The sequence below is a fragment of the Malassezia vespertilionis genome, chromosome 5 (genome assembly GCF_029542925.1).
Source record: "Malassezia vespertilionis chromosome 5, complete sequence".
In the NCBI taxonomy this organism is placed as follows: domain Eukaryota; kingdom Fungi; phylum Basidiomycota; class Malasseziomycetes; order Malasseziales; family Malasseziaceae; genus Malassezia; species Malassezia vespertilionis.
The window spans coordinates 571,191-594,434 of NC_079251.1; the positions used below are offsets into that span (position 1 = coordinate 571,191).

Consider the following 23,244-nt stretch of genomic DNA (forward strand, 5'->3'; position numbering starts at 1 on the left):
AGGTGGGCGTGGGGTGGCCTCCACTTGCGGCCATGCACGACGCAACAGAGACGCGTGGCTGCGAGGATCGCGAGCAGCTCGCTGCGTTTCGTGCGTGGGTGGATAAAGTGGGAAAACGCCGCGTGAATACAATCGAGGATTTGTGCGATGGCGCTGCGCTATTTGAGCTACTTTCAGCCGCGTACGTCGCACATTGCTAACCACAGCGCGCCGGAGCATTTTCACACCCCGAAACGCGTCTCGCTGGACGCGCTGCACCGGACCTGCGTGCGGTATTACAGGGACGAGCTTGGAAGCGAGGTGCCTCCGATCAATGCCAAGGCAGCGAGTCGCAAAGCGTCGTATTCTGCTCCGGACCTTGCACAGCTCCTGCGGCTTGTTCTGGGCGTGATTGTGAAGAGCGAGCAGAGTGATGCCCAGATCAAGGCAATGCAGGAGCTCGAGTATGCGCACCAAATGATACTCAAGCAGACAATTGAGTCCGTGCTTGCATGGCTCGACACGTCGAGCCCGGCAGGAGAGAATGTACCACACGATCCAGACGCGTTGGCTGCTGTGCGTCGTGCACTGGCCAAGTCCAATGAAAAGGTGTCTCGCACGCAGGACCAGCTTACGAGCGCAGAGGCACTTGTACAACAGCTGGACTCGGAAAAGCAGGAGGCGGTACGTTGCGCGGCAGCTTACCCAAGATTCGATCCCTGCGCGCGGCCGAGCGCGAGTGCGGCCAGCTGCGTGCGCAGCTCGACATATACCAGCGCGACGCTGTGCAGGAGCCGGCGCTGGAAAAGGAGCAAACTCACCGCGAGCCTTTGCAGCGCCAGCTTGCGGCGCTGCAGGAAGAAAATACGCGGCTCGCTGCCACGGCAGAAAACATGCACATAACGCCTCGCGCAGACGACTTCCTTCTCCGCGACTTGGAGGAGCAGGTAGAGCGGCACGCACAGGAAAATGAAGCGTGGGAGCAGCGGTACACTGCCCTCGATCGTGAACACAAGTCACGCAAGGTGCAGCTGGACAGCATCGCACAGCAGATGCAAAAGCTCGACGTGAACGACGAGACGAGTTTGGACGCCGTCTTGGCCGAGATCACCGCGATGCGGAATAACGCAAAATCAAAAGAAAAAGAGGCGCAGTATGTATCATGGCACCACTCACACTAGAACATTGCTACGGAGGCTGGGCAAGAAGCTCGGCGCAAACGCGAGCAAGCCGCCGAAAGAACTCAAGCCCATCCTCGACCTGCTTGCCGAATCGTTTCAGCTGGAAGACGTCGTCATACAGCGCGTGCATGACTGCTGGTCGGAAGCCAACAAGCGCCACGCACAGAGCACCGCGCCGAGCATGCAACCCGACGCCCGAGTCGAAGCGCTGCAGCGCGAGCGCGACGCGCTGAAACAGGAGCAAAGGCTCATTGCGTCTGCGTTCCACATGCTGAGCCAGCGTGTATACCGAGATAGGAGCTGGGACCAAGTGATGGCGCCCGAGCAGACGGCGCGTTGGGAAACACACAGCACCCCAGCGCCCCTTTCAAACATGTCGTGGCTCGCACAGCAACGAGGCGCGCTTGCAAATGCGTTTCATTTCAATCGTGGGTGATCGTACAGCTATGGGGCGTTGTGTATATGGCGTTTTACCATGGCATTTGTGGTGTTTGTGCGACAATCGCTCAAGAAGCGAATAAGCGCTGTTCCGCCCGTGCCGCGGATTTCCTCGGCTGCGGCGGCTTTTGCAGGCTTGACAATATACCGTGTCGCAATGCGCATGTGTTCGTCACGAAACGAGCGCAGCGCTTGCAGCGCTGCATCATAGGCTTGCACCAATGCATGGTCCGCATTGTCCAACGAAGACAAGAGGGCCATGGAGCGGATTGGATGGTCCGACGTTTCGACCGCACCATCCGCGCGAAGCGAGCCAGAGACGGGCTCGACCTGAATGCCATACTGGAGATGGCGTAAAAATTCACGGTGGTACCTGGGCATGTACGCCTGCATGCGTTCCATAAAACTGGTGTCGCTGCTATTCCCGTCGTACTCCGCGCCGCGCTTGCGCCGTGCATGGTCCACGTCCAGGAAGAGATCCAGAGCGTGGATCAGCGTACTTTGTCCGGCACTCGGGCCCGTCCAGTTTACCCATTCTTGCTCGGCGCCTTCCAGTAGCCATCCGCTTCGTCGCACACCGTGCTCATAGGACCACATGCTGTCGCCCGCTTTGAACCACGGGCGGATCTCGTGGTAAAATGTCATTGGGTCGCAACCAGTGTACATGTCTGCGAGGAGCCGTGTGAGTTTTTTGATCGTTGCGGCCAGCTCTGTCAAATAGGATGCAAGGCGCTGGTAGGCCAGCGCGTCGCGTGCGAATGCCTCGTTCAGGGAAATGCGCATGAGCGTGATTGCCTCGACACCCTGGAGCTCGATCAGGAGAGAGATGCGGTAAAAGTGCGCTTCGGACTCCGTGTCGGTAAATGTTTCCAGTATTCGCAAGTTGGAAAGCTGCATGCCCGCAGCAGGGTCTTCCAGCGCCCAATTCCAGAGCACTGTGGTGGCATAAGTAAGGACGGGAGGAAGACCTAGTTGCTCGTTCACTAGCTTCCACGGCACAGCGAGGGATGCAGGGAGGCGCGACACAAAGTCGTCTTTTCCTTCCGCACCGTGCCTCGATCGCTTCACACGCGCAATCTCTTCGGCCTTGTGCTCATCCTGTTCATATTGGCCCAAGTCGGGCTGCGCGTGTATATACATGTGCGAGAGGAATGCGAGGACGAGGCAGGCCCGCCGCGCACGGCGAATATCGGACAGAAACGCGCCGCTGGGCATGCACACAGGCATTGCCCGGATTGCACTATGCCAAACATGCGCTTCTTTCGTTTGCTCGGCATTATCGTATTGCGCGCCAACACGAATAGGGATCGCTTTTCCCCACGCCAGCATATCCTCCCAGAAACTCGGCTCAATCGACGCGGCGTGCGTACGGACGTCATAATGCGGCCCATCCAAACGAGAGATAGGCGGCTCAGGCGGCAAAAATCCTGAGCGCACATCCACGTCAAAGTCAGCGGCGGCAAGCGTGGATGTGTCGGGGCGAGCGCTCGATTCCATGGGCGTATACGCCGATTTGGGCATGCTGCGAGCTAGCGCAGCTAGCATTTGCCGCAGCGTAGAACAGGACGATACCTCTTCACACGCATCCTCCTCTGCATCGCAAGCACGCCCATCGTCTTTGGCAGATTGTGCGTCCAAAAAATGGCCGCGCTGCACCATGGCGCATGGCCGCGAAATCTTCAGCCTCCACGGCGCTGCCAATGGATCACGTGATATACAGCTGGCCGAATCCCTTCGAACCGCATCGAACAAACGCCTTGGTCAGCATTGCAAAAAGGCCCGTGCATGTGGAGCTGCCGAAGCGCACCGAAGACGGCGGAATCTTTCTTACGCATTCTACGGGGCGCTGGCACGCGCAATTCTCGCCTGTGCTAGAATATCCACGCGCTTCTTACGTATCCCGTGCCTTCCTATAAAACGGGCCCCATCCAGCTCCAGTTCCTCACAACTTTCCAATAATGACCAAAGCTGTTGGTATTGATTTGGGTACTACCTACTCGTGTGTTGCCGTATGGCAAAACGACCGTGTCGAGGTCATTGCCAATGACCAGGGCAACCGTACGACCCCCTCGTACGTCGCCTTTACAGACACGGAACGTCTTATTGGTGACGCCGCCAAGAACCAGGTGGCCATGAACCCTCACAACACGGTCTTTGACGCTAAGCGTCTTATCGGCCGCAAGTTTAACGACGCTGAGGTCCAGTCCGACATGAAGCACTGGCCTTTTACCGTCATTAATCGCGACGGCAAGCCTGTCATGAAGGTCGAATACAAGGGTGAGGAGAAGTTCTTCACCCCCGAGGAGATTTCCTCCATGGTCCTCCTTAAGATGCGCGAGATTGCCGAGGCGTACCTCGGTGGCGACGTCAAGGACGCTGTCGTCACCGTCCCTGCCTACTTCAACGACTCTCAGCGCCAAGCGACCAAGGACGCTGGTGTCATTGCTGGTCTTAACGTGATGCGCATCATTAACGAGCCCACTGCCGCCGCCATTGCGTACGGTCTTGACAAGAAGGACGCTGGCGAGAAGAATGTGCTTATTTTCGATTTGGGTGGTGGTACTTTTGATGTGTCGCTCCTTACCATTGAAGAGGGTATCTTTGAAGTCAAGGCCACTGCCGGTGACACGCATCTTGGTGGTGAGGACTTTGACAACCGCCTCGTGAACCACTTTGTTCAAGAGTTTAAGCGCAAATACAAGAAGGACTTGACCACCAATGCGCGTGCCCTTCGCCGTCTGCGCACCGCTGCTGAGCGTGCCAAGCGCACTCTCTCGTCTGCTGCGCAGACCACGATCGAAATTGATTCGCTTTTTGAGGGTATCGACTTTTACACCTCGATCACCCGCGCCCGCTTTGAGGAGCTCTGTGGCGACCTTTTCGCGCACACGATTGAGCCCGTTGAGAAGGTGCTCCGCGACTCGAAGATTGACAAGGCATCGGTGAATGACATTGTCCTTGTCGGTGGTTCGACGCGTATCCCTCGTGTCCAGAAGCTTCTCCGCGACTTTTTCAACGGCAAGGAGCTCAACAAGTCGATCAACCCCGATGAGGCTGTTGCATACGGTGCCGCTGTTCAGGCCGCCATCCTCACTGGTGACACGTCTGAGAAGACGCAGGACTTGCTCTTGCTCGACGTTGCCCCGCTCTCTATGGGTATTGAGACTGCCGGTGGTGTCTTTACGCCGCTTATCAAGCGTAACACGACTGTGCCGACCAAAAAGTCGGAGGTCTTTTCCACCTACGCCGACAACCAGCCTGGCGTGTTGATCCAGGTGTTTGAGGGTGAGCGTGCCCGCACTAAGGACAACAACTTGCTCGGTAAGTTTGAGCTTTCTGGTATTCCTCCTGCGCCCCGCGGCGTGCCCCAAATTGAAGTCACCTTTGACGTGGATGCCAATGCGATCTTGAACGTCTCTGCCGCCGACAAGACGACGGGTAAATCGGAGAAGATTACGATTACCAACGACAAGGGTCGTCTTTCGAAGGAGGACATTGAGCGCATGGTTTCCGACGCTGAGAAGTACAAGGCGGAGGACGAGGCTGCTGCGGAGCGCATCAAGTCGCGCAACAACCTCGAGTCTTACACGTACAACCTCCGCAACTCGCTTGGCGAGGAGGCTCTTGCGAGCAAACTCGATGCCGGTGACAAGGATAAGCTGAAGGCTGCTATTGATGATGCGATTCAGTTTATCGACAACACCCAAGAGGGCTCTACGGAGGAGTATGCCGAGAAGCAGAAGGAGCTTGAAGAGCTTGCGAACCCCATTATCCAGAAGGCCTATGGCGGCGCAGCGCCACCGCCGCCTGGTGCTGAGGGTGCTGCCCCTGAGGATGGCCCCCAGGTTGAGGAGATTGACTAGACGCGTCTCTTGATGAATCTTGTAGTGCTAGATATCCAACTTGATTCCGAATCGAACACCTAATGATTAGTCAGCGAACAACTGGAGGGCTCCATGCGCCGTGCAAGTTGCAAGTGGCGGCATGGCGCCAGCGATCCCGGCAGGGTTTGACGAAGAAAACTGTGCGATATGCCTGGAGCAAGTCGTGGACCGCTGTGTGCTCCCGAAATGTTTTCACTCGTGCTTGTACGTATTCGTGCACACTGACCCCAGCTGCTTTGACTGCGCGGTAGAATGGATCCGCGTTCAGCAAGAAACAAAAAAGTGCCCGCTGTGCATGACCCCTGTTGGCGATCATATCCTACACAACCTCGATCCTGCGCTGTCCAACTTTGCTATATTTTATGTGCACGATGCGCGCACCGACAAACCCGCCGTGCAATCTGTACATGCGGCAGGGGACGATGCATTGCTCGATATACAAACGCAAGACACGCCACGGCGCGAGCCTCCAAGCATAGCTGAGTTGCAGCGCAGAGAGGAAGCGCAGCAGCGAAGAAAACAGAATCGCGCATTGGAACGACGTCGAGGTGTATACCGCAACCGCACGTTTGCCAAACATGTGGCGTCGAACCGCTATACCAAGTATACGCCGTATCCCGGCGCAAGCGGCTTCCGAAAATATCCCATGTACGCCAGACTTCTTTCTGTTTTTCTACAGCGTGAGCTACAAGTGTGGCCGCACCTGGATACCGCGTTTCTGTCCTACTATATACCCGCACTCTTATCGCATGTGGACCTCCGCTCCGATGCGATGCTAAAGTGCCTGACTGAGTGGATCGGAAACGAGGAGGAGGCGCAGTTGCTCGTCCACGAGATGGAGCTTTTTGTGCGCAGTGGACGTGGCGTGCTTGGACTGGACCAGTACGATACGAGCCCCTGGCTGCAATACGAGTAGATGTACATAGACGAGATATGTGAAGCTATACGCCTTCTTGCTTGGGCTGCGACGGGCCTGCATCGGGCCTTGTAGGTGCACTGCGCACACCGTACTCACGCTTCAGACTCCACGAGCCAGCGTACGGCCCATTGTGGTGCTGGTCCGCAATCGACTGAAGCACTTCGCGGAGGTAGGTATATGGCTGTTGTGTCTCCTCGCGCAGGCGTTTGAGTGACCAGTGCTTGTACCGGTCAAACAGGACAAAGAGCAAATCCAAAAGTTCGTTGCGCGGCATGCGTGCAAACTTCTCCGTGCCTTGCTTGGACCGCGCCTGGGACTCGTATACAAGGTTTGCGGCGCGCGATTTAATGTGGCCTTTGCCGACACCCGCAGCCAACATGTTGTTTGCACCGGACTCGTGCTCGTCCATCATCTTGACCGTGCGCTTGGGCCTGGTAGATTGCAGGCTGCGGTCCCGCATAATCGAGCGGTACTCGTCGGTGAGCATGGACCGATTGGTGATCCCTACACGCGACTTGCTGTCCGACGCTTGCGCTCCCATGACGCGTTTCGGCAGCAGTGCTGTCTCGTTCGTGACGGTGCCTGCGAGCTGGGTAATGCGTTTCTTTTTGCCTTTTGGCACCGGCTCGGTTGTGCGCCGCTTTGCCATCGCGAGGCTGTCCAACGACTCGTCCTCGTCGAGATCCACCGTGTCCTCGTCGTCAACCAGCTCTTCCTGGAACGCATACAGATTCTTCAAGTACGTGTCTTGCGTCGAAGAGGTAAGCCGCATATCGTACGCGCGCGGCACATTTGCATACTGCGCACGCAACAAGGGGTTCGTGACGGGAATTGCCGCGTCCGGCTGGCCAGGAAGCAGCAGCTCCATGCGCTGCGTTCCAGACGCGTCCGGGCTATTGTAAGTGTATGCCATGTACATACTCGTATACACGCACGGTCCCGAGCCGCACATCGTCCTGCTTCACTTGCCGCCAGCCGTCGATGAGGAATTTGGGCACCTTGACCAACCATACCTGGTGTGTGCCGCGCGACGTATTTAAATCCTGATCAGGCTCAGGTGAAAACTCGCGATCCGCATTCTGCCGCAAAGAAGACGTGTTTGTCTCCGACAGCGGCTCGGCTATCGCTTCCACATCGTCCTCGTACTGCGACATGGCGGGGCAAAAAGCGCACCGCGCACCGACCTAGACAGATGACTAAATACAGCACCAGCGGCGCGTGACTCCTTGACCATGACGACCATTTCGACGGCGCTGCGCGACAAGACGACCAACCTGGGCGCCGGTCCGTCGACGCTGCCGACAGAAGTGCTGCTTGAAGCGGCACAAGGCATTGTTGATTATAAAGGAACGGGGATGGGCATCACGGAGCTGAGCCACCGCTCGTCCACATTCAAGCAGCTCCTCACGCAGGCCGAGGACGATCTGCGTGCGCTGCTCGACGTACCGGACGAGTATGCCGTACTGTTTATGCAGGGAGGCGGAACGGAACAGTTCTCCGCGACGCTTCTCAACATGTTAGCCGTGCACGCAGCTCGGAACCCTGGCGCTCGCGAAGCGCCGCCTGTCGACTATGTCGTGAGCGGTGCTTGGTCGGCGAAAGCGCTCAAAGAGGCGAAACGGCTCACTCCGCGCGTCAATGTGGCGTGCGACATTCGCAGTGCGATTTGCGACCCGGATGCGCACATTCCAGAGCCTGCATCGTGGTCGCTCAGCGAAGCACCTGCCATGCTGTACTACTGTGACAACGAGACGATCGACGGGTTCGAGTTTCCCCACGATTTTGTAGCACGTCTCCCTGCCTCCTATCGTGCGCAAGTGCCTATTGTCGCAGACTGCTCGTCCAACGTACTGAGCCGTCCGATCGACGTCCGTGCGCACGCCGCGCTCTTTTTCGGCGCGCAGAAAAACATCGGGCCGAGCGGCGTGACGGTGGTAATTGTGCGCCGCGAGCTGGTGGTAGATCCTGACGCGGTGCGTACGCCGTATCCCCCTGTAATCCCAACGACACTTGTGTACAAGAACGCAATGGACAATGGCTCGCTGTACAATACGCCGCCCATGTTTCCATTGTATGTCAGTGCCTTGGTATTTGCCAAGCTCCGCAAGGACGGCGGCGTGGCCGGCGCGCAGAAGCGCGCGCTGGAGAAGAGCAGTGCCGTGTACAATGCTCTTGCCGCGCACCCCAAACGCTTCCGCCCGACGGTTGCGCACCCCGCCTTCCGCAGCAAGATGAACATTACGTTTCGCATACTTGACGAGCACACAGGCGAGCCCAGCGAGGAGGCAGAGACGCAGTTTATCAAGCTCTGTGGCGAGCACCGCATTGAGCAGGTCGCGGGGCACCGCTCTGTCGGCGGCTTGCGCACGAGCCTGTACAATGCTTCCACGCTCGAGCAGGCACACACGCTTGCGGCACTGCTCACACAGTTTGCTGGATAATAGACGGCACGATGCGCACATTCGAGTAGTTACGTAGTCGCTACGGGTCTGGGCTGTATGCAAAGCTGGCTAGTGTCGACTGGCGCGACGAGCGTTTCTCCGCGCCGCTCTCCTCTTCATTTGCTTTGCGCTTCGGCGCCTCTGCTCGGTCAAAGAATGACTGGCTCTTTTCCAAGTTTCGCGCAGAGTGCGTACGTGCAAATGGATTCGTCTTGGGCGCACTCGGCGCGATTGTCGGCACACTCGGCGCGATTGTCGGCACACTCGAAACTGGCTCCAGCTCGCTCTCCTCCACGGCACTGCTCGGCACCGAGGGCAGCGTGTCGTGCACTCGTTTGTGCGCGTGGCCTTCCTGGGCCAGCGCCGACTGCCGCAATGCAGCGCTTGTGCGCGGCGCCTCGGGCACCGCGTCGCACACTGGCATCTCTTGCACACGCGATCCCGATGCCGGCGCCGGCGCTGGCACTTGCACACGCACTGTATTCCGCAGCAGCGCATCGGTGCCTGTCCCACGCTCCACTTCCTCCTCCTCAAACTGCTTGTGCACGGCGAGCGGCGCGCGGACCAGCTCCATGCGGTCGGCCAATGCGGGCAAGTGGAAGAAAGAGGCAATTTTGAGCGCGGCGTCGAGCGTAGCCTCCGAGTGCAAGGCACGCGTCCCGTCCAAGGCTCGCGCGTATCGATCGCCTTTGCACGCGAGCTGAATCAGCTGCAGCAGCGCCTTGTCTGCCTCCATTTCGAGCGCGGCAGGCTCGGCGAGTGTGCCTGCGCAGAGCGAAGACTCGCCCAGCGCAGCGCGCGCATCTCTCGTCGCATTCGCAAGCAGCGCATGCCGCAGCGCAGCCTCTTCGAGCGGCGTCGCAGACGCATCTCGATGTGCAAAAGGCAGCGCAAGTGCAAGCTCTTGGACGAGGGGGCGTGTACCCGTGCTGGGGTAGCGCTGGGCGACTGGGAGGAGCAGGCCAAGCAGCTGGGTGGTCGTGATGCCAATCGGCCAGCAATGCACGCGCGGCGCGGCGCTCGGCTCATTCGACTGCAAAGAGACACGTGTATCCAGTGCCGGGACCCACCGCGCTTGGCCAGGACGCCAGGCGCGGTCGAGTATGTATACCATCCCTTGGGAATCATAGAGCGCAGGGACGTTCAGCTCGTTGAAGCCCGCCCATGCGAGTGTTGCGCCAGAAGGGAGCGGTACACTGCCGTGCTGCATCTGCGTCAGCTGCGCAAGCTCAATGACGAGGTACTCGAGCATAATTCGGTCCGTTGCAGGCGCGCTTTCGTACACGACCAAGGCGGCGTGTGCACTCGCAGCAAGCGTAACGACGCGATGCCCCAAAGCCCAGACGTAGCGCTGCATGCCACTGTGCCCAAAAAAACGCAAAAAGCCGCGCGATGTCGCGACCAGAGCAGTGGCGGCGGAGCTATAGCTTTCGTCGACGACCATGGATCCAGCTTCGTGGACATCGGCGAGGGACCCAACGTTTGGAACGCCGCCCAAGGCTACGGCAACAGCATTTTCATCGTGCGGGAGGTGAACGCTCCATTCTGCCTGGATGCCAGGCACATCGTCAAACGGGCGGTAAAAGATACTGCTGGGACTGCCAGACTCTTGCTCGCAGGCAAACACGACGCCTTGGGCGGCCATGCTAGCCATTTTGTACCCGTAATTATCCGTAAAGCGGAAATTGCGGCGCTGCGAGGTATCGTACGAGTCAAAGGAAATCGTCTGGTGTGTGTCTTGATCGGCTGCAGACAATGCTCCCAGCGGCGATACGCACAGGTAGCGCCGCTGGGCGATCATGGGCGTCGAGGCGGGCTGGAATGGAGGCTGAACAAGCCCCTCGTCTGCATTCGCACGGTTGCGTTTGCGCGCAGGCACCGGTGCGTCTTGGTCATTGTCCAGCACAGTATCGTCAAACAGGTCGTCCAGGTCGTGGTGCAAGGACTCGGTGTCGGATTCCGTGTCGCGCACCGCGCCCTGGAAATGCAGCTCCTCAACAGGGCTCGGCAGCGTCGCTCCAATGACAGCGTCCCAGCGCACAAGCTGGCCTTGCATGTCTGTCCATGCGAGCGCATCCTGCGTCGGATGCCACGTCACGTCCGTCACGACGGCTTCGGCTTGCTGCGCGCGGATAATCCGGCGCGAGTCCAAGGCATAGATTGTGACTTGCAAGTCTTCCGTGGCCACAGCGAGGTAGCGCCCATTTGGGCAGAATGCAAGCGCAGAGACGAGGCCGTGCGCGGCTTTAAGCTCGGCACTTGCAGCGGCAGTCGCTGGGCCCAGCGTCGCGACTGTCTCCCACACGCCGTCGGCCTTCGCTTCCCCGGCGTGCAAAGGCGCACGCACCAACACAATCTCGTGTGTCTTGAGTGGAATCGCAATTACAGCGCCGGACGGGTGCCACGCTGCCGAAGACGTATACTCACTTTCGGGGCGCAAAGCAGGCAGAATGTTTTGGAGCACCTTTATCGAGCGTGGTTCGTTGCCAGACATGTCCCACGCACGCACATCGCCATCACTTCCGCTCGTGAGCAGAAGCGGCCAAACAGGGCTCCAGCTTGCGGCACGGACGCCGCGCGTGTGACCTGTGAGAAGCGTAATGCTTCTGGGGTCGTCTGCATTCACGACTCGTACAATAAGCTCGTCTGAACACACGGCTATGCGCGGCGCACCTAGTCTTCCTTTGCCTTCCAATGCGGCGCACCGCACAGGAAGGACTTCGCGGCGCACAATACGCAGCGGCGTGATCTCAGCACCGGAAGCTTGGTTGTCGTACAGTCGCACAGAGCCATCTTCCGACGCCGTCACAAGGTAGTTTTCGTCAGCATCAATCCATGTCATAGGCCTGGTAGCATCCTCAATCACTACAGGATTGATGTCCGACGCCGCGGCATCGCTAGGAAGAAGACGCACAAGGTGGTCTTCGCCAGCTGTGATAAGGCGCCTGAGGTGAGTGTTTCACGGTGACGTACTCGACGGGCGCGGATTTGGGCAGGTACAGTGCTTTGGTAATGCCGGATGTATGCGTCACCTGCACATTAAGCTCGTCGCTCATAAGCGACGCCATGACGACGCGACGCAATGCTACAGGAAAGAAAAAGACACGCGCACCGCACAGCGCGACGCATAGCAATTTTGCTTATGTACAGCCCGTACCGATTCACAGGTACTATTTATCCCGGCTAGCTCAGTCGGTAGAGCGTCAGACTCTTAAAGGGGTCTCTTCGGTTACGAAGAGTTATCTGAATGTCGTGGGTTCGAGCCCCACGTTGGGAGTTTTTTTGGGTCATGTGCGTTGCCGTGTACAACACGGCTTGTACGTGTAGAATAGCGCGGCATCTAGTTTTAAAATCGTAGGATTAACTTATTTTTAGCAACGACGTATTGCTAGTCAACAAAAAAATGTAAAAAGGTCCACTGAATGTACGAAAGAAGACAGTAAAAGGGGAATAGTTCGGCACGTCGCTTACTGCGACAGCCTACGCTTAGCGAGACCGTCTCGCTTGCCATGGCCATGGCCATGGCCATGCTGAGGCTTGGCACTGGCATTGGCATGTGCGAGCGCAGCACGCTCGCTGGGAAGGGTAATCAGACCAGTGTTGGGGAGACCATTAAACCAGTAGTTGGCAGTGGATCGGTAACTGTCACCATTGCCCACAAAGAATGCATTGAGAGGAGTGGCGAACGCGTCCGGAGGTGCAGAGATGTCATATCCACCGTTCCATGCAGCGCGTTGAACATAGGGTTTCGAAGCGATCCATTCCGTGGTGCCCCTCAAAAAGTTCATCACTTGCTCGTCCGACGGGTTCGAACCAGAAGTGAGGCCGTACTCGGTGATCCAGATGGGGAGTTTGAATTTTTGATACACACCATCAACCCATGCGGTAAACTTGTCCATGTCCGTGGGAGCACCGTACCAGTGAAGAGCCATAAAGCTAATTTTGCAACCAGCATCGTGGCACTGGCTCATGAATCGCGAAAGCCAATCCATGTTAAACACCATCTGAGGCGAGCTGACTTGATAGCCCTTCTCAGCGTACGGCTGCAACTCCTTCATAAAGAGGGCCACTGCCTGCTCCGGAGTCATGGAAGCCTGCGAAGGCACGTCGGGCTCGTTAAAAGCGAGAATGCTTTTAATCTTGTTGTTGGTAGCAATCTCAAATTTACGCATGTTCCAGTCGCCCTGCTTGCTCGGGCCCCAGAAGGTAGGGACGTACTCACAAGACGAAGGCATCTGGAAGATCATGCCTTTCTCCCAGTGATGGTACCAGGACACAGAGTCTTTGGGGAGCTTGTAAGCCCACCGGTTGTCAGTTCCCCACGGAACACCGCTCAGAAACTTTCCAAGAGCAGGCGAGAACAGCAAGGCAGCAGCAGTGATTGAAAAAAACTTCATGTTTAAGCCAAAGAATGAAGACGGCCAGCGTCTTGAGCTTTAAGGGAGGGGTGTAAGAGTAGGAGCAATTTGCGTGTCGCGCTTTTGTACACCCCGCCTGTCGCATCCTATTTCTCACGCTTTGCATAGCTGTGGGGCACATCACAAACGCGTGATTCTTTGGCAATGTGCATTATTATGCAACATAAATGACCGAGTTGCATGAAAAAGAACCAAGCGCGCTTGAAAGGATTTTTGTTTAAAACTCCCATTGTGATGTGTCACATTAGCTGGATTTTAGCTGACAGCAGCGGCTGACGCGTGCATACCCAAAGATGATTGTGTAAAACAAACACTATCATTAGTCATTTTACTGGTCAAACGGCATGAGGACGTGGTATATTATCTTAGTTCATGTATGCATTAGTAATCATGCATTTCGGCTGTACCGAAACTCGATCCGTTCGGAGCGCGTATTCTTCCGATCCGCGCAAACCCTTTTTTGGCGTATTGGGCGCGCTCGACCGAAGCAGCCCATGGTTCGTAAGAACAAATAGGCTATTGGACTATGTTAAATTATTTTAGAAGAAAAATGTCTGTGCCATTCGCGAGATCCCGGATGGGTGTGGCGCAGTTGGACGTTGTGGGTGTGCCTCACTGCCAGTATAAATGAGGGATCGTAGTGCGCCGTGCGCCGTATACCTTTTATAAGATGAGTTTTCCCACTATGGAATCGTGTCGTGCGCAGCTGAAGCCCGAAGAGGCGGATGTGGTCCGTGCTACGTTGCCACTGATCGGCGCCAACATTGAGAAGATCACGACCAACTTCTATGGCACCCTGTTCGAAGAGAACCCTTCGCTGTTAAACGATCTGTTTAACCGTGGCAACCAGAAGCAGGGTGCTCAGCAAAGGGCCTTGGCTGGCTCCATTGCAAAGTTTGCGTCTTTGCTCGTCGCGCCCGCGGAGAACATGCCGGCCGACCTTCTTTCGCGCATTGGTCACAAGCACGCGGTCCTTGGCATCGTTGAGGATCACTACCCCATTGTGTACAAGTACCTTTTCGGAGCTATTGTTCACGTGCTGGGCGCGGACGTCGTGACGGCTGATGTCGCTGCTGCATGGACCTCGGTGTTCTGGATCCTTGCAAATGTGCTAATCACATTTGAAAAGGAACTGTACAAGGGGGCGGGCGTGCAGCCCGGAAAAGTTTTCCGCCAAGCAAAGGTTGTCGACCGCGACGATCGGAGCGCGAACATCGTCAGCTTCACGGTCGAGAGCACGGATGCATTCAATCCTTTCCCCAAGCACCTGGCCGGGCAATATGTATCTGTCGTGTCCAGCCTTCCAGACGGTGCCCGCCAAATTCGCCAGTATAGTTTGATGGATGCTTGCGAAAATCCTGGGCAGCTCAGGTTTGCCGTCAAGGCGCTGCAGGCGCAAAAGGATGCGCCTGCAGGCGAGGTATCCAACTGGCTGGCCAAGGAGGTCAAGGTTGGTACCGAGCTCGCTGTATCGCTTCCGTTCGGCGACCTTATCTTGGACACAGAGAGCCAACGTCCAGTTGTTCTTATTTCGTCCGGTATTGGTATCACGCCCATGTTTGGCATGCTTGCGCGCTTTGTTGCGGACAGGTCGTCGCGCAAAATTGTGGCAATTCACTGCGACCAGGACATGGATGGAGATGCGTTTTACAAGGAGAGGCTTCACATGGTTTCACAGCTTTCCTCGGGCGAGGCAATGACGTGGCATTCTGTTGGCGAGGTTACGAAGGACGTCAAGGTTGGCAGGATGGACATTGCCTCGCTGACCTTGCCCACTGATGCGCAATTCTACATTTGTGGCGGTACAAATTTCCTCAAGTCTATTTGTGATGGCCTACGCAAAATTCATGTTCCTGAAGAGGATCTTCATTTTGAACTTTTTACTCCCAACGACTGGCTCCTCTAGGATGTACATAGTACACAATTCCCACCTCTCAAGCAGTGCCGTTTGTATTATTACTTGCGTATCCATGCGGCTAATACACGCATGCGGACTCGTAACAAGGTAGGATCCAATAGTTGCTTTGCATTGTACAAGCCATGAAAGGCTCTATGAATAAGAATCGAGGGATTGCCAGTTGAGAAAAAAACTAATCAAAGGTCATTTTCTTTCCAGTAGGCTCCGCAATGGCGCCCGTGCGAGCGCTGCCGGACGAAGAGCGGCCGCCCCAGCCGCCATCACGAGAACGGCCATCACCGCCGGCGCCGCCACCACGACCACCACCGCGGCCACCGCGGCCACCGCCGCCGCCAAAGCCACCGCCGCGACCGCCGCGACCACCGCCAAAGCCGCCGCCGCCACGTCCACCACGGCCGCCGCCAAAGCCACCACGGCCGCCGCCATTTGCATTATCGCGCTTGCCAGCAAAGTCGACGCGGATGGGACGACCACCGAGGTCCTGGCCATTAAGTGCAGCGAGCGCCTTGCCGGCATTTTCTTCCGTGTCAAACTCGACGTAGCCAAAGCCCTTGGAGCGCCCAGTCTCCATTTCTTTTGGAAGACGCACGCCGGAAATTTCACCATACTCGGCAAAAGTGTTCCAGATATCGTCCTCGGTAAGGGACCAAGCGAGGCCACCGAGGAAAAGCGTGTTGGACGGCGTGCTTATTTGGTCGTTAAAATGCTTAGCGCGGGATTCGACACGGTCTTTGGGTGCGCGCGGCTCTTGGAGATCTACACGCAGCGTACGGCCATCGACTTCCTTGCCTTGTGCTTTCTTCGACGCTGTCAATGCGTCTTTAGAGCTAACAAAGTCAACGTAGCCAAAGCCGCGGCTGCGACCCGAGTCCCGGTCGAGCTGGACACGAGCATCGGCGACGGTGCCATATTCTTCAAACTCGCTCTTCAACCAGTCGTTGTCCACATTCCACGAGAGCTGACCGACCCACAGCGTCTTGATGCCATCGTCAGCCTCGCTTTCCGTAGATTTGGTCTTCTTGGCAAGCTGAGCGTCATTGTCTTCGGCCTTGCGCTTCTTGGAAGGCTTGGCCTCTTCCATTGCTTCGTCGGAGCTGGACGAATCGGAGTCGGAGTCGGAGTCAGAGTCGGAGCTCGAATCAGATTCAGACGAGTCGGAATCCGAGTCGGGGCTCGACTTTTTCTTCTTGTCATCGTCATCGTCGTCGTCATCTTCAGAGTCATCTTCAGAGTCATCGTCGGATTCGTCCTTCTTTTTTGTGTCCTCTTCTGAAGAGTCGTCGTCCGAAGAGTCGGAGTCGTCGTCATCAGAGTCGTCCTTCTTCTTTGTGTCCTCTTCCGAAGAGTCATCAGAGTCGTCACTGGAATCCTCTTCCTTATCTTCGTCATCGTCAGAGTCATCAGAGTCGCTGTCCGAATCGTCCGAGTCGTCATCAGAATCATCATCATCAGAGCTCTCTTCCGACGATGACTCTTGCTTTTTGGATTTGGCCTTCTTGTCCTTGGTAGATACAACAGGGGCACTTGCGGCCTTCAAACTTGCGACTTTCTTGGCGGGAGCCGCCACTTTAACTGTTTTGTCTTTCTTGCCCATTGTGTTCTATCGTGGCAACAGGAATGTCTTTTATGCCGCGAAATTTTTTTGGACGCAAATTTTTTCTCATGCATGTTTACTAATACGTGGAGGCTACGCATCAAACACCAAAGCCCTCGGCGTGGGCAGCGTGGGACGCGGTGTGATTAAAGCAGGCCTGTGTGTGAGCAAAAAACGCAAGGTGGGGTACGTACATGCCAGTGCCCACAGTCTGGGCAGGGTTACCCATAATAATACTTTCACTCACGCCCGCAATCGAATCCGACTTCCCATAGAGCGCAGCGTCGAACAAATGGTCTGTCGTCTTTTCAAACGAGGCGAGCATCAGCACGGAATCCTTCATCTTTGCAACACCAAATCGCGTAATACCCAGCACCTCTCCTTTGTACGTCATTACATCGGCAAGCAGCATAACGTGACGAGGATCAATCGACATGCCGTGACTCGCCATCGTATAGTCAATCTCGCGATAAATCGAGTTTCGCGCTGCCTCAATGCCGAGCACCTGCTGCATCTCCATAATATGGTTCGTTTGCGTTTGTATACCCACAACACCTTCCGTGGTCATCACTTCTCGCAGTCCGTACCCCTCGACAAGCAGCTTGCGCTCGCCTTTCTCGTCGCTAATGACCGCACGCGAAGCGCTTTGAATACCCTTAATCACGACCTTGGGCAGAAGCCGCTTCAAAATCTTCATGGTATAGTATACATCTTTCTCCTTCTCGTCGGAGTGAATATAGATGCGGAGACGGTCCTTGTGTGGCAGTACTGTGACACGCTCCTCTTTGATTTTCAGCCTTGGCATGGCGACAATCGCACGCTTGATATCGTCGAGCGTCACTTCCAGCTGGAGACGCTGGATTGCGTCCATGTCAATGTGGATGCCAAGATACGTATACGTGCTGGCCCACGCCTCCTCAATCACCGACGCAATATCGCCCAAGAAGGTCTTCTCAATACGCCCCTTGACAATTCGCGCCGCTCGCTCGCTATTTTCGCTGACGAGTTTGGCCGCAATGATGGGCGTATTGATCATCTTGGCCGCATTAATAATCTCTTTGATGCGCGGCACACCGAGCGTCACATTCATGCTCGCCACACCTGCAAAATGAAAGGTTTTAAGCGTCATTTGCGTGCCAGGCTCGCCGATCGACTGCGCGCCGACAGCGCCAACCGCCGAGCCAGGCTCAATTTTGGCCTTCATGTACTTTTCCCAGCATTGCTGCAAGAACTCGTCCATGATTGGTTTCGTGACGCGGGCTTTGTTGTCTACAATGGCCAATTGCGCCGCATCTGCGCCTCGCGACAAATCCTCTGTGCTGCTGCGTTCTAGTGCAGGATACATGCCATAGGCTTCCCGGGTATTTGCGACATGCTTTGCAACCGTCTCATGGCAGAACTCACGTACTTGCTCGATGTATTTCGCCGTACATTCGCGACAGAACCGCTCATGCGCTAGTGTGCTGTCCACAAGCTCAATAATCTCGTACGGCAAGAGCATCCGGCTGGGAATATGGGCCACCTTCGATGCGGCATGCTTAAACGTGCGATTGTACTCGACAGGAAGTGCATTGCCTTCTAGCTCGGCAGGATCGAGACCGTCATCGCCGTACAAAAACTGGACAATGCCACCGACCGAGTTCCGCACGGAAAAGTCGTAATGTGTCGACAAATCTTCCAGTGCTTTCATCAAGCGACGCTGCATGTACCCCGTCTCGGCTGTTTTCACCGCCGTGTCAACGAGTCCTTCACGGCCACTAATCGCATGAAAAAGGAATTCGGTGGGCTCGAGGCCGCTGAAAAAGCTGTTCCGCACAAAGCCTTTGGACGGTGCGTCCTTGGACTTTTTTGGAAAGTGTGGCAGCGAGCGGTCCTGAAAGCCGTTTGGCACACGCGAGCCAGAGATGATTTGCTGTCCTACACATGCGACCATTTGCGCGACATTGATCTTGGACCCTTTCGAGCCGCAGATTGCCATAAGCAATGCGGAGTTGTGCGGGCTCAGCTCCGTCATACAGATATCGCCCACGTCTCCGCGCACTCCGGAGAGTACACCCGAAATCTTGCTTTCCAAAGTCTGTTCCTGGTTGCAGCCCGGCAAGTTTTCCAGCTTGCCGCGCTTGGCCAAGTCGATCAACTCGCTGCATTGACGGTAAGCAATTTCGACATTGTGGTCCTTGGTTTTGCGCAGCTGGACACCGGGCGTCACATCATTGATTCCCAGCGAAAAGCCCTGGTTGGAGAGCCAGCGCGAACACATCTTGGACAGGCGGTTCATTGCTGTGATGGTAGCGTCGGGACCATAGTCACGTAGGATCACTCCAAAAAGCGAATGCTTGTTTCCGTCGCCTACTGTCGCCTTGTCCATTACACCACAGATCACCTCGCTGTTTTGAATGACCAGGTAGCCGTCGTTTAGCGACATTTCCTTACAGTGTCCTGCAGGCGGCTTCTCAAATGTGCGGCACCGAGACGCTAGGTTGACCAGCACATTTGAATCGCTGTTAGGCCGGATGAGCACGCTAAAGAGCTGCTTGCCAGTCCAAAGGCGTATCGGTTTTTGGATCGCGGGTGGCGGTAATTCGATGCGAAGCGCACCATCGTCAAAGTAGGAACACACCTGGGAAAACTGTGCGCGCGTAAAGAGGCGGTCTTTGCGCGAGAGCAGGTACGATGCGGTGATAAAGTCCTGGATCGCTGCAATGATCGGTTCGCCATTGCGTGGAGTGACAAGGTTGTGTTTCACGCCCATGAGCGTCAACGCCTCGGTCCTGGCTTCCTCTGTTTGGGGCACATGCATGTTCATCTCGTCGCCATCAAAGTCGGCATTGTATGGATTGCACACGCACTCGTTTAATCGGAAGGTGCGCCACGGCCGAACTTTGACGCGATGACACATGATCGAGAGTTTGTGCAGGCTCGGCTGCCGGTTGAAGAGGACAATGTCCCCGTCGCGGATGTGCCGCTCGACAATATCGCCGACACGCAGGTTGGTAGCAATGTCCTCTCGCATGCCGGGAAACTTGAGAAACCGCTTAAATCCGTCACGGCCGTTGATGTGATAGTTTGCGCCGGGATGTGCGTCTGTGCCGTTACGTACTGCTTGGCGCATGGCCTCGATATTGTGTGCAAATACGCGCTCCGGGTACGTCAGCGTCTTGGCGACACGTTCGGGCACGGCAAGCTCGTCGATCGCCAAGTTGGGGTCGGGGGAGATGACGGTGCGCCCTGAGAAGTCGACGCGCTTGCCCGACAGGTTGCCGCGGAAGCGGCCTTGCTTGCCTTTGAGGCGTTGGCAAAAGCCACGAATAGGCTTGTGCCCGCTCATGGGCGGCACGCCCGGCATCTCGGAATTGATGTACATCGCAACACTCAGCTGCAAAAAGTCCCATTGCTCAACGAGCTGCGCCGTGGTGGTTCCTTTGTTTCCTGTGGACAGCCCCGACTTGATAATATTGTTTGTGAAAACAATCTCGGTAAGCTTTACGGTGAGGTCGTCCTCATTCGTCGCGCCATCCTGTGCAACGCTTGGACGAATACAGACGGGCGGCACACAAATATACTGCCAGATATACTCTTCCGGACGCCCAAACTTTGGCTGGAGCCCGAGCAGTTCGCAGTCTTCATCGCTTATTCGCTTAAACAGATCCAGGACGCGAAGTGGATTCAAGTCCTCTTGCGCCTTGCTCAAGTACGTCGCCAGCTCGCCGCCACTCAACTTTACCGCTGTGGCAAATGTTTTGCGGAATTCGAGCTGCTCCTCTTCCGTCTTTTTCTGGCGAAATTTCTCGTGGACGATCTTGAGCGCACCGACCTTTTTTACAGTGCCGTTCGTCGCGCCGCAGTGTGGGCAGTATAGCATTTTACGTGCGACCGCATTCACCGCCTTGAATGTCTGCGTGCGCTGCAAATTCTCCAAATGAGGGCGGCGGAAACGCTTTAGGAAACGGCGCCGGTCGCTTTCCTCCAAGAGAATCCCAGAGCAGGACTTGCATACCATCTGGAGGATACTGATGACATGCTTAAAAAAACCAATATGGAACACAGGGAGCACGAGCTTGATGTAGCCATAGTGGCCCACACAGTCGGCCATGTGCAGTCCACATGTCTCGCATGTGCTCACTTTGTCGCTCACACCCATGCGCCGATCCAGCACGCCCCCAACACGCGGCTGTCTGTTTGGCAGGTCGTAAATATCCCTCGTCACCACCTCTAATTCGGCGAGGTTCATAATTTCTGCCTGCGACATGACGCCAAACTGGATGTTTTTGCTGCGGTCAGTCTCTGCCTGCCACCTACATTTTTTTGGGCGCATCTTGCATTCTGTGGTCAGCTAACGTTTACAACATACACAAGCTCCTTCATGCTGGGCCACAGGTTACGCCACTCCGGTGGCCAGCGTCGGCTGCAATGCACGGCAATGACAGGACGCACGACAAAAATGAGGCACACTTTTTGCGCGCGCAATCTATTGCAAAAATACCACTACCTGGGTGTGCACTCCTCCACAATGGCAGACGCCGTCGCGGCGCTGTTTGCGTTCGAGCAGGACGCTGCGGACGCGGCCAAGGCGCTTGCAGCGCTGCAGACAGTAGAAGCACGCCATGTGCCAAAAGTAGCTGGGATTTTTGCGCGCGAGGCGCACAAAAATACAGCCTCGCTCCTGCGTGCGCTCGTTGTGCTCGGCGCGCTGAGCCTTGTCAACCCCGCGACGGCACTCGACGTGATGAAAGAGGGTGCATTGCTGCACACGCTTGTCAGCGTATCCAACACTCCAGAGACAAGCTGTGCGATGGCACACGCGCTCGCGGAGGCATCCTCAGACGTGCACGTCCGCACATGGCTCGCACAGACGCCGTTTGTGACCGAGTGGCTCGCGCCGCGCACGTCGCTTGCCAAGTTCCAAGAGGTGGGCCAGGTGCAAGCATGTGCCGATCTTGCATGGATAAAACTGGCTATGCAAACCAACGACAAGACGAAAAAAGCATTGTCGCTGTCGGAACAGGATACCACAACCTTGTACACGGCGCTGCGCGATTTCTTCGTGAGTGACGGTGCGCAAGTGCAAGCCCCCAAGCCCCTGCTTGCATTCCATGAAGCGCGTGCGGCGCGCGATGATGCGCTGGAAGGAATGTACTACCTCCTCTTCATGCCTGCCTTGCGCAATACCTTTTGTCACGACGCGCCCATGCTGGCGGCAATGGTGCGCATCTTGACACTTCAGACCAGTGCTGACGGCGATAGTGCACTTGCGTTTGTTCTTGTCTCCATGCTAGCGACTCTTGTGGCGTATCCTGCAAAACGCACCGCCGAGCAGCAGCGCGCCGAAGCGCTGCGCCGCGCCGCATCCAATCAGGCAGACGACCCGCTGCTCGCTCCAGAGCAGGTATCGCTTCGTGTGCGAGCACTCGTCCATGCCGGTATTGTTGCACCGCTTGTACCGCTCACTGTACGTGCCGTGCGTATAGAAAGTGCACTGCGCGACCAGCTCGCAGGCCTCTTTCTCTCGCTGGTCACGCCGCAGGACAGCAAATTCCGCGGCTTGCTACTGCAGCAAGGCGTCGGACGCGCGCTGTTGCTGCTTTCACAAACAGCGCACCATACACTGCGCAAGCCTGCACCGCCGAACTATGCGCTTCTTCCTCTGCAAGCACTCGCCAAACTGACCATCACTGCCGATCCACGGCTCATGTATCATGCGCAAGGCACGCCGTTGCTCGCTGTGCAGTGCCTCGCGAGCCTGTACTTTGCTCCACACGCCACCTTGCTCCAGTTCTTTGAGGCCGTCATGGCGCTCACGAACATGAGCAGCATGGATGAGCCCATGGCTGGTGTTGTAGCGCGCGCAGTGTCTCCGTTTCCCGATGCAGACGGTGCCAATATCAGCGACTCGCTTCTCTCCAACCTCCTCTTGCACGACGAGCCGATGGTGCGCAAAGCACTTGTCGAGCTCCTGTGCAACCTCGTGCAGGACCCACACGTGTTTGCATACTGGGCGGGCGAAGGCACAAGCGCGGCCGACGACATATCCACCGCCACCATTCATTTGCAAACCGCCCAAGGCCGCCTCCGTTTTCTCGTCTCGCTCTGCGAGGGCGATATTGGCCTGGCTGCGAGTGGGACGCTGGCGTGCTTGACCAGCGCTGTGTCTGCGTGCCAGTACCTGGTGCGGATGCCCACCAGCTCGCTCGAGACGCTTGCCGAGCTGCTCGGCGCCTCGGAACAGCTTGCGCTGCGTGGCTTTGCCATTTTGTACAACCTTGTACAGTACGCCGCATCGCTCGCCCCCAACCCCGACGGCCTTTCCAAGTGCGAGGCCCTCGGCGCCCTTCACGACGCGCGCTTTTTCAGCGCGACCAAGGCGTTTGTCGCGCGGCATGCCGCGCCGCAAAACGCCGCCCTCCCCACTGCCCAAGCATTGGCCATGGCTCTGGATATACTCAAGCTAGCAGACGCATAGCGCAATATATAG

At 56.5% G+C, this 23,244-nt stretch overlaps 12 protein-coding genes and 1 non-coding gene across 13 annotated transcripts; 7 read left to right on the forward strand and 6 right to left on the reverse strand.

The window, feature by feature from the left end:
* Positions 1-32: 32 nt before the first annotated feature.
* On the forward strand, positions 33-1,596 carry MVES1_002729 (uncharacterized protein; the record flags this gene model as incomplete). The annotated part of the gene is made up of 4 exons (XM_056207552.1): positions 33-181; positions 207-663; positions 690-1,132; positions 1,161-1,596. 4 exons carry the CDS (start codon positions 33-35, stop codon positions 1,594-1,596), a joined length of 1,485 nt encoding a protein of 494 aa, XP_056063527.1.
* An 8-nt stretch (positions 1,597-1,604) lies between these two features.
* MVES1_002730 (uncharacterized protein) lies at positions 1,605-3,257 on the reverse strand (the record flags this gene model as incomplete). Its single annotated transcript, XM_056207553.1, has 1 exon — positions 1,605-3,257. The coding sequence occupies one exon, from the start codon at positions 3,255-3,257 to the stop codon at positions 1,605-1,607; it is 1,653 nt and encodes a 550-aa protein (XP_056063528.1).
* A 299-nt stretch (positions 3,258-3,556) lies between these two features.
* HSS1 (Homospermidine synthase 1) lies at positions 3,557-5,461 on the forward strand (the record flags this gene model as incomplete). Its single annotated transcript, XM_056207554.1, has 1 exon — positions 3,557-5,461. The coding sequence occupies one exon, from the start codon at positions 3,557-3,559 to the stop codon at positions 5,459-5,461; it is 1,905 nt and encodes a 634-aa protein (XP_056063529.1).
* Positions 5,462-5,582: 121 nt separating this feature from the next.
* On the forward strand, positions 5,583-6,398 carry MVES1_002732 (RING-type E3 ubiquitin transferase; the record flags this gene model as incomplete). The annotated part of the gene is made up of 2 exons (XM_056207555.1): positions 5,583-5,686; positions 5,714-6,398. 2 exons carry the CDS (start codon positions 5,583-5,585, stop codon positions 6,396-6,398), a joined length of 789 nt encoding a protein of 262 aa, XP_056063530.1.
* A 25-nt stretch (positions 6,399-6,423) lies between these two features.
* Positions 6,424-7,555, reverse strand: MVES1_002733 (DNA helicase; the record flags this gene model as incomplete). The annotated part of the gene is made up of 2 exons (XM_056207556.1): positions 6,424-7,294; positions 7,323-7,555. The coding sequence occupies 2 exons, from the start codon at positions 7,553-7,555 to the stop codon at positions 6,424-6,426; spliced, it is 1,104 nt and encodes a 367-aa protein (XP_056063531.1).
* Positions 7,556-7,633: 78 nt separating this feature from the next.
* Positions 7,634-8,842, forward strand: SER1 (phosphoserine transaminase; the record flags this gene model as incomplete). Its single annotated transcript, XM_056207557.1, has 1 exon — positions 7,634-8,842. One exon carries the CDS (start codon positions 7,634-7,636, stop codon positions 8,840-8,842), a length of 1,209 nt encoding a protein of 402 aa, XP_056063532.1.
* Positions 8,843-8,882: 40 nt separating this feature from the next.
* On the reverse strand, positions 8,883-11,910 carry mcl1 (DNA polymerase alpha accessory factor Mcl1; the record flags this gene model as incomplete). Its single annotated transcript, XM_056207558.1, has 2 exons — positions 8,883-11,787; positions 11,816-11,910. The coding sequence occupies 2 exons, from the start codon at positions 11,908-11,910 to the stop codon at positions 8,883-8,885; spliced, it is 3,000 nt and encodes a 999-aa protein (XP_056063533.1).
* A 109-nt stretch (positions 11,911-12,019) lies between these two features.
* Positions 12,020-12,119, forward strand: MVES1_002736. Its single transcript has one exon. It is a non-coding gene; the product is annotated as a tRNA-Lys (tRNA).
* Positions 12,120-12,309: 190 nt separating this feature from the next.
* MVES1_002737 (uncharacterized protein) lies at positions 12,310-13,239 on the reverse strand (the record flags this gene model as incomplete). Its single annotated transcript, XM_056207559.1, has 1 exon — positions 12,310-13,239. The coding sequence occupies one exon, from the start codon at positions 13,237-13,239 to the stop codon at positions 12,310-12,312; it is 930 nt and encodes a 309-aa protein (XP_056063534.1).
* Positions 13,240-13,945: 706 nt separating this feature from the next.
* MVES1_002738 (uncharacterized protein) lies at positions 13,946-15,166 on the forward strand (the record flags this gene model as incomplete). Its single annotated transcript, XM_056207560.1, has 1 exon — positions 13,946-15,166. The coding sequence occupies one exon, from the start codon at positions 13,946-13,948 to the stop codon at positions 15,164-15,166; it is 1,221 nt and encodes a 406-aa protein (XP_056063535.1).
* A 184-nt stretch (positions 15,167-15,350) lies between these two features.
* On the reverse strand, positions 15,351-16,772 carry NSR1 (nuclear localization sequence binding protein; the record flags this gene model as incomplete). Its single annotated transcript, XM_056207561.1, has 1 exon — positions 15,351-16,772. The coding sequence occupies one exon, from the start codon at positions 16,770-16,772 to the stop codon at positions 15,351-15,353; it is 1,422 nt and encodes a 473-aa protein (XP_056063536.1).
* Positions 16,773-16,865: 93 nt separating this feature from the next.
* RPO31 (DNA-directed RNA polymerase) lies at positions 16,866-21,087 on the reverse strand (the record flags this gene model as incomplete). The annotated part of the gene is made up of 2 exons (XM_056207562.1): positions 16,866-16,929; positions 16,967-21,087. The coding sequence occupies 2 exons, from the start codon at positions 21,085-21,087 to the stop codon at positions 16,866-16,868; spliced, it is 4,185 nt and encodes a 1,394-aa protein (XP_056063537.1).
* A 195-nt stretch (positions 21,088-21,282) lies between these two features.
* On the forward strand, positions 21,283-23,232 carry SHE4 (SWI5-dependent HO expression protein 4; the record flags this gene model as incomplete). Its single annotated transcript, XM_056207563.1, has 1 exon — positions 21,283-23,232. The coding sequence occupies one exon, from the start codon at positions 21,283-21,285 to the stop codon at positions 23,230-23,232; it is 1,950 nt and encodes a 649-aa protein (XP_056063538.1).
* Positions 23,233-23,244: the final 12 nt, after the last annotated feature.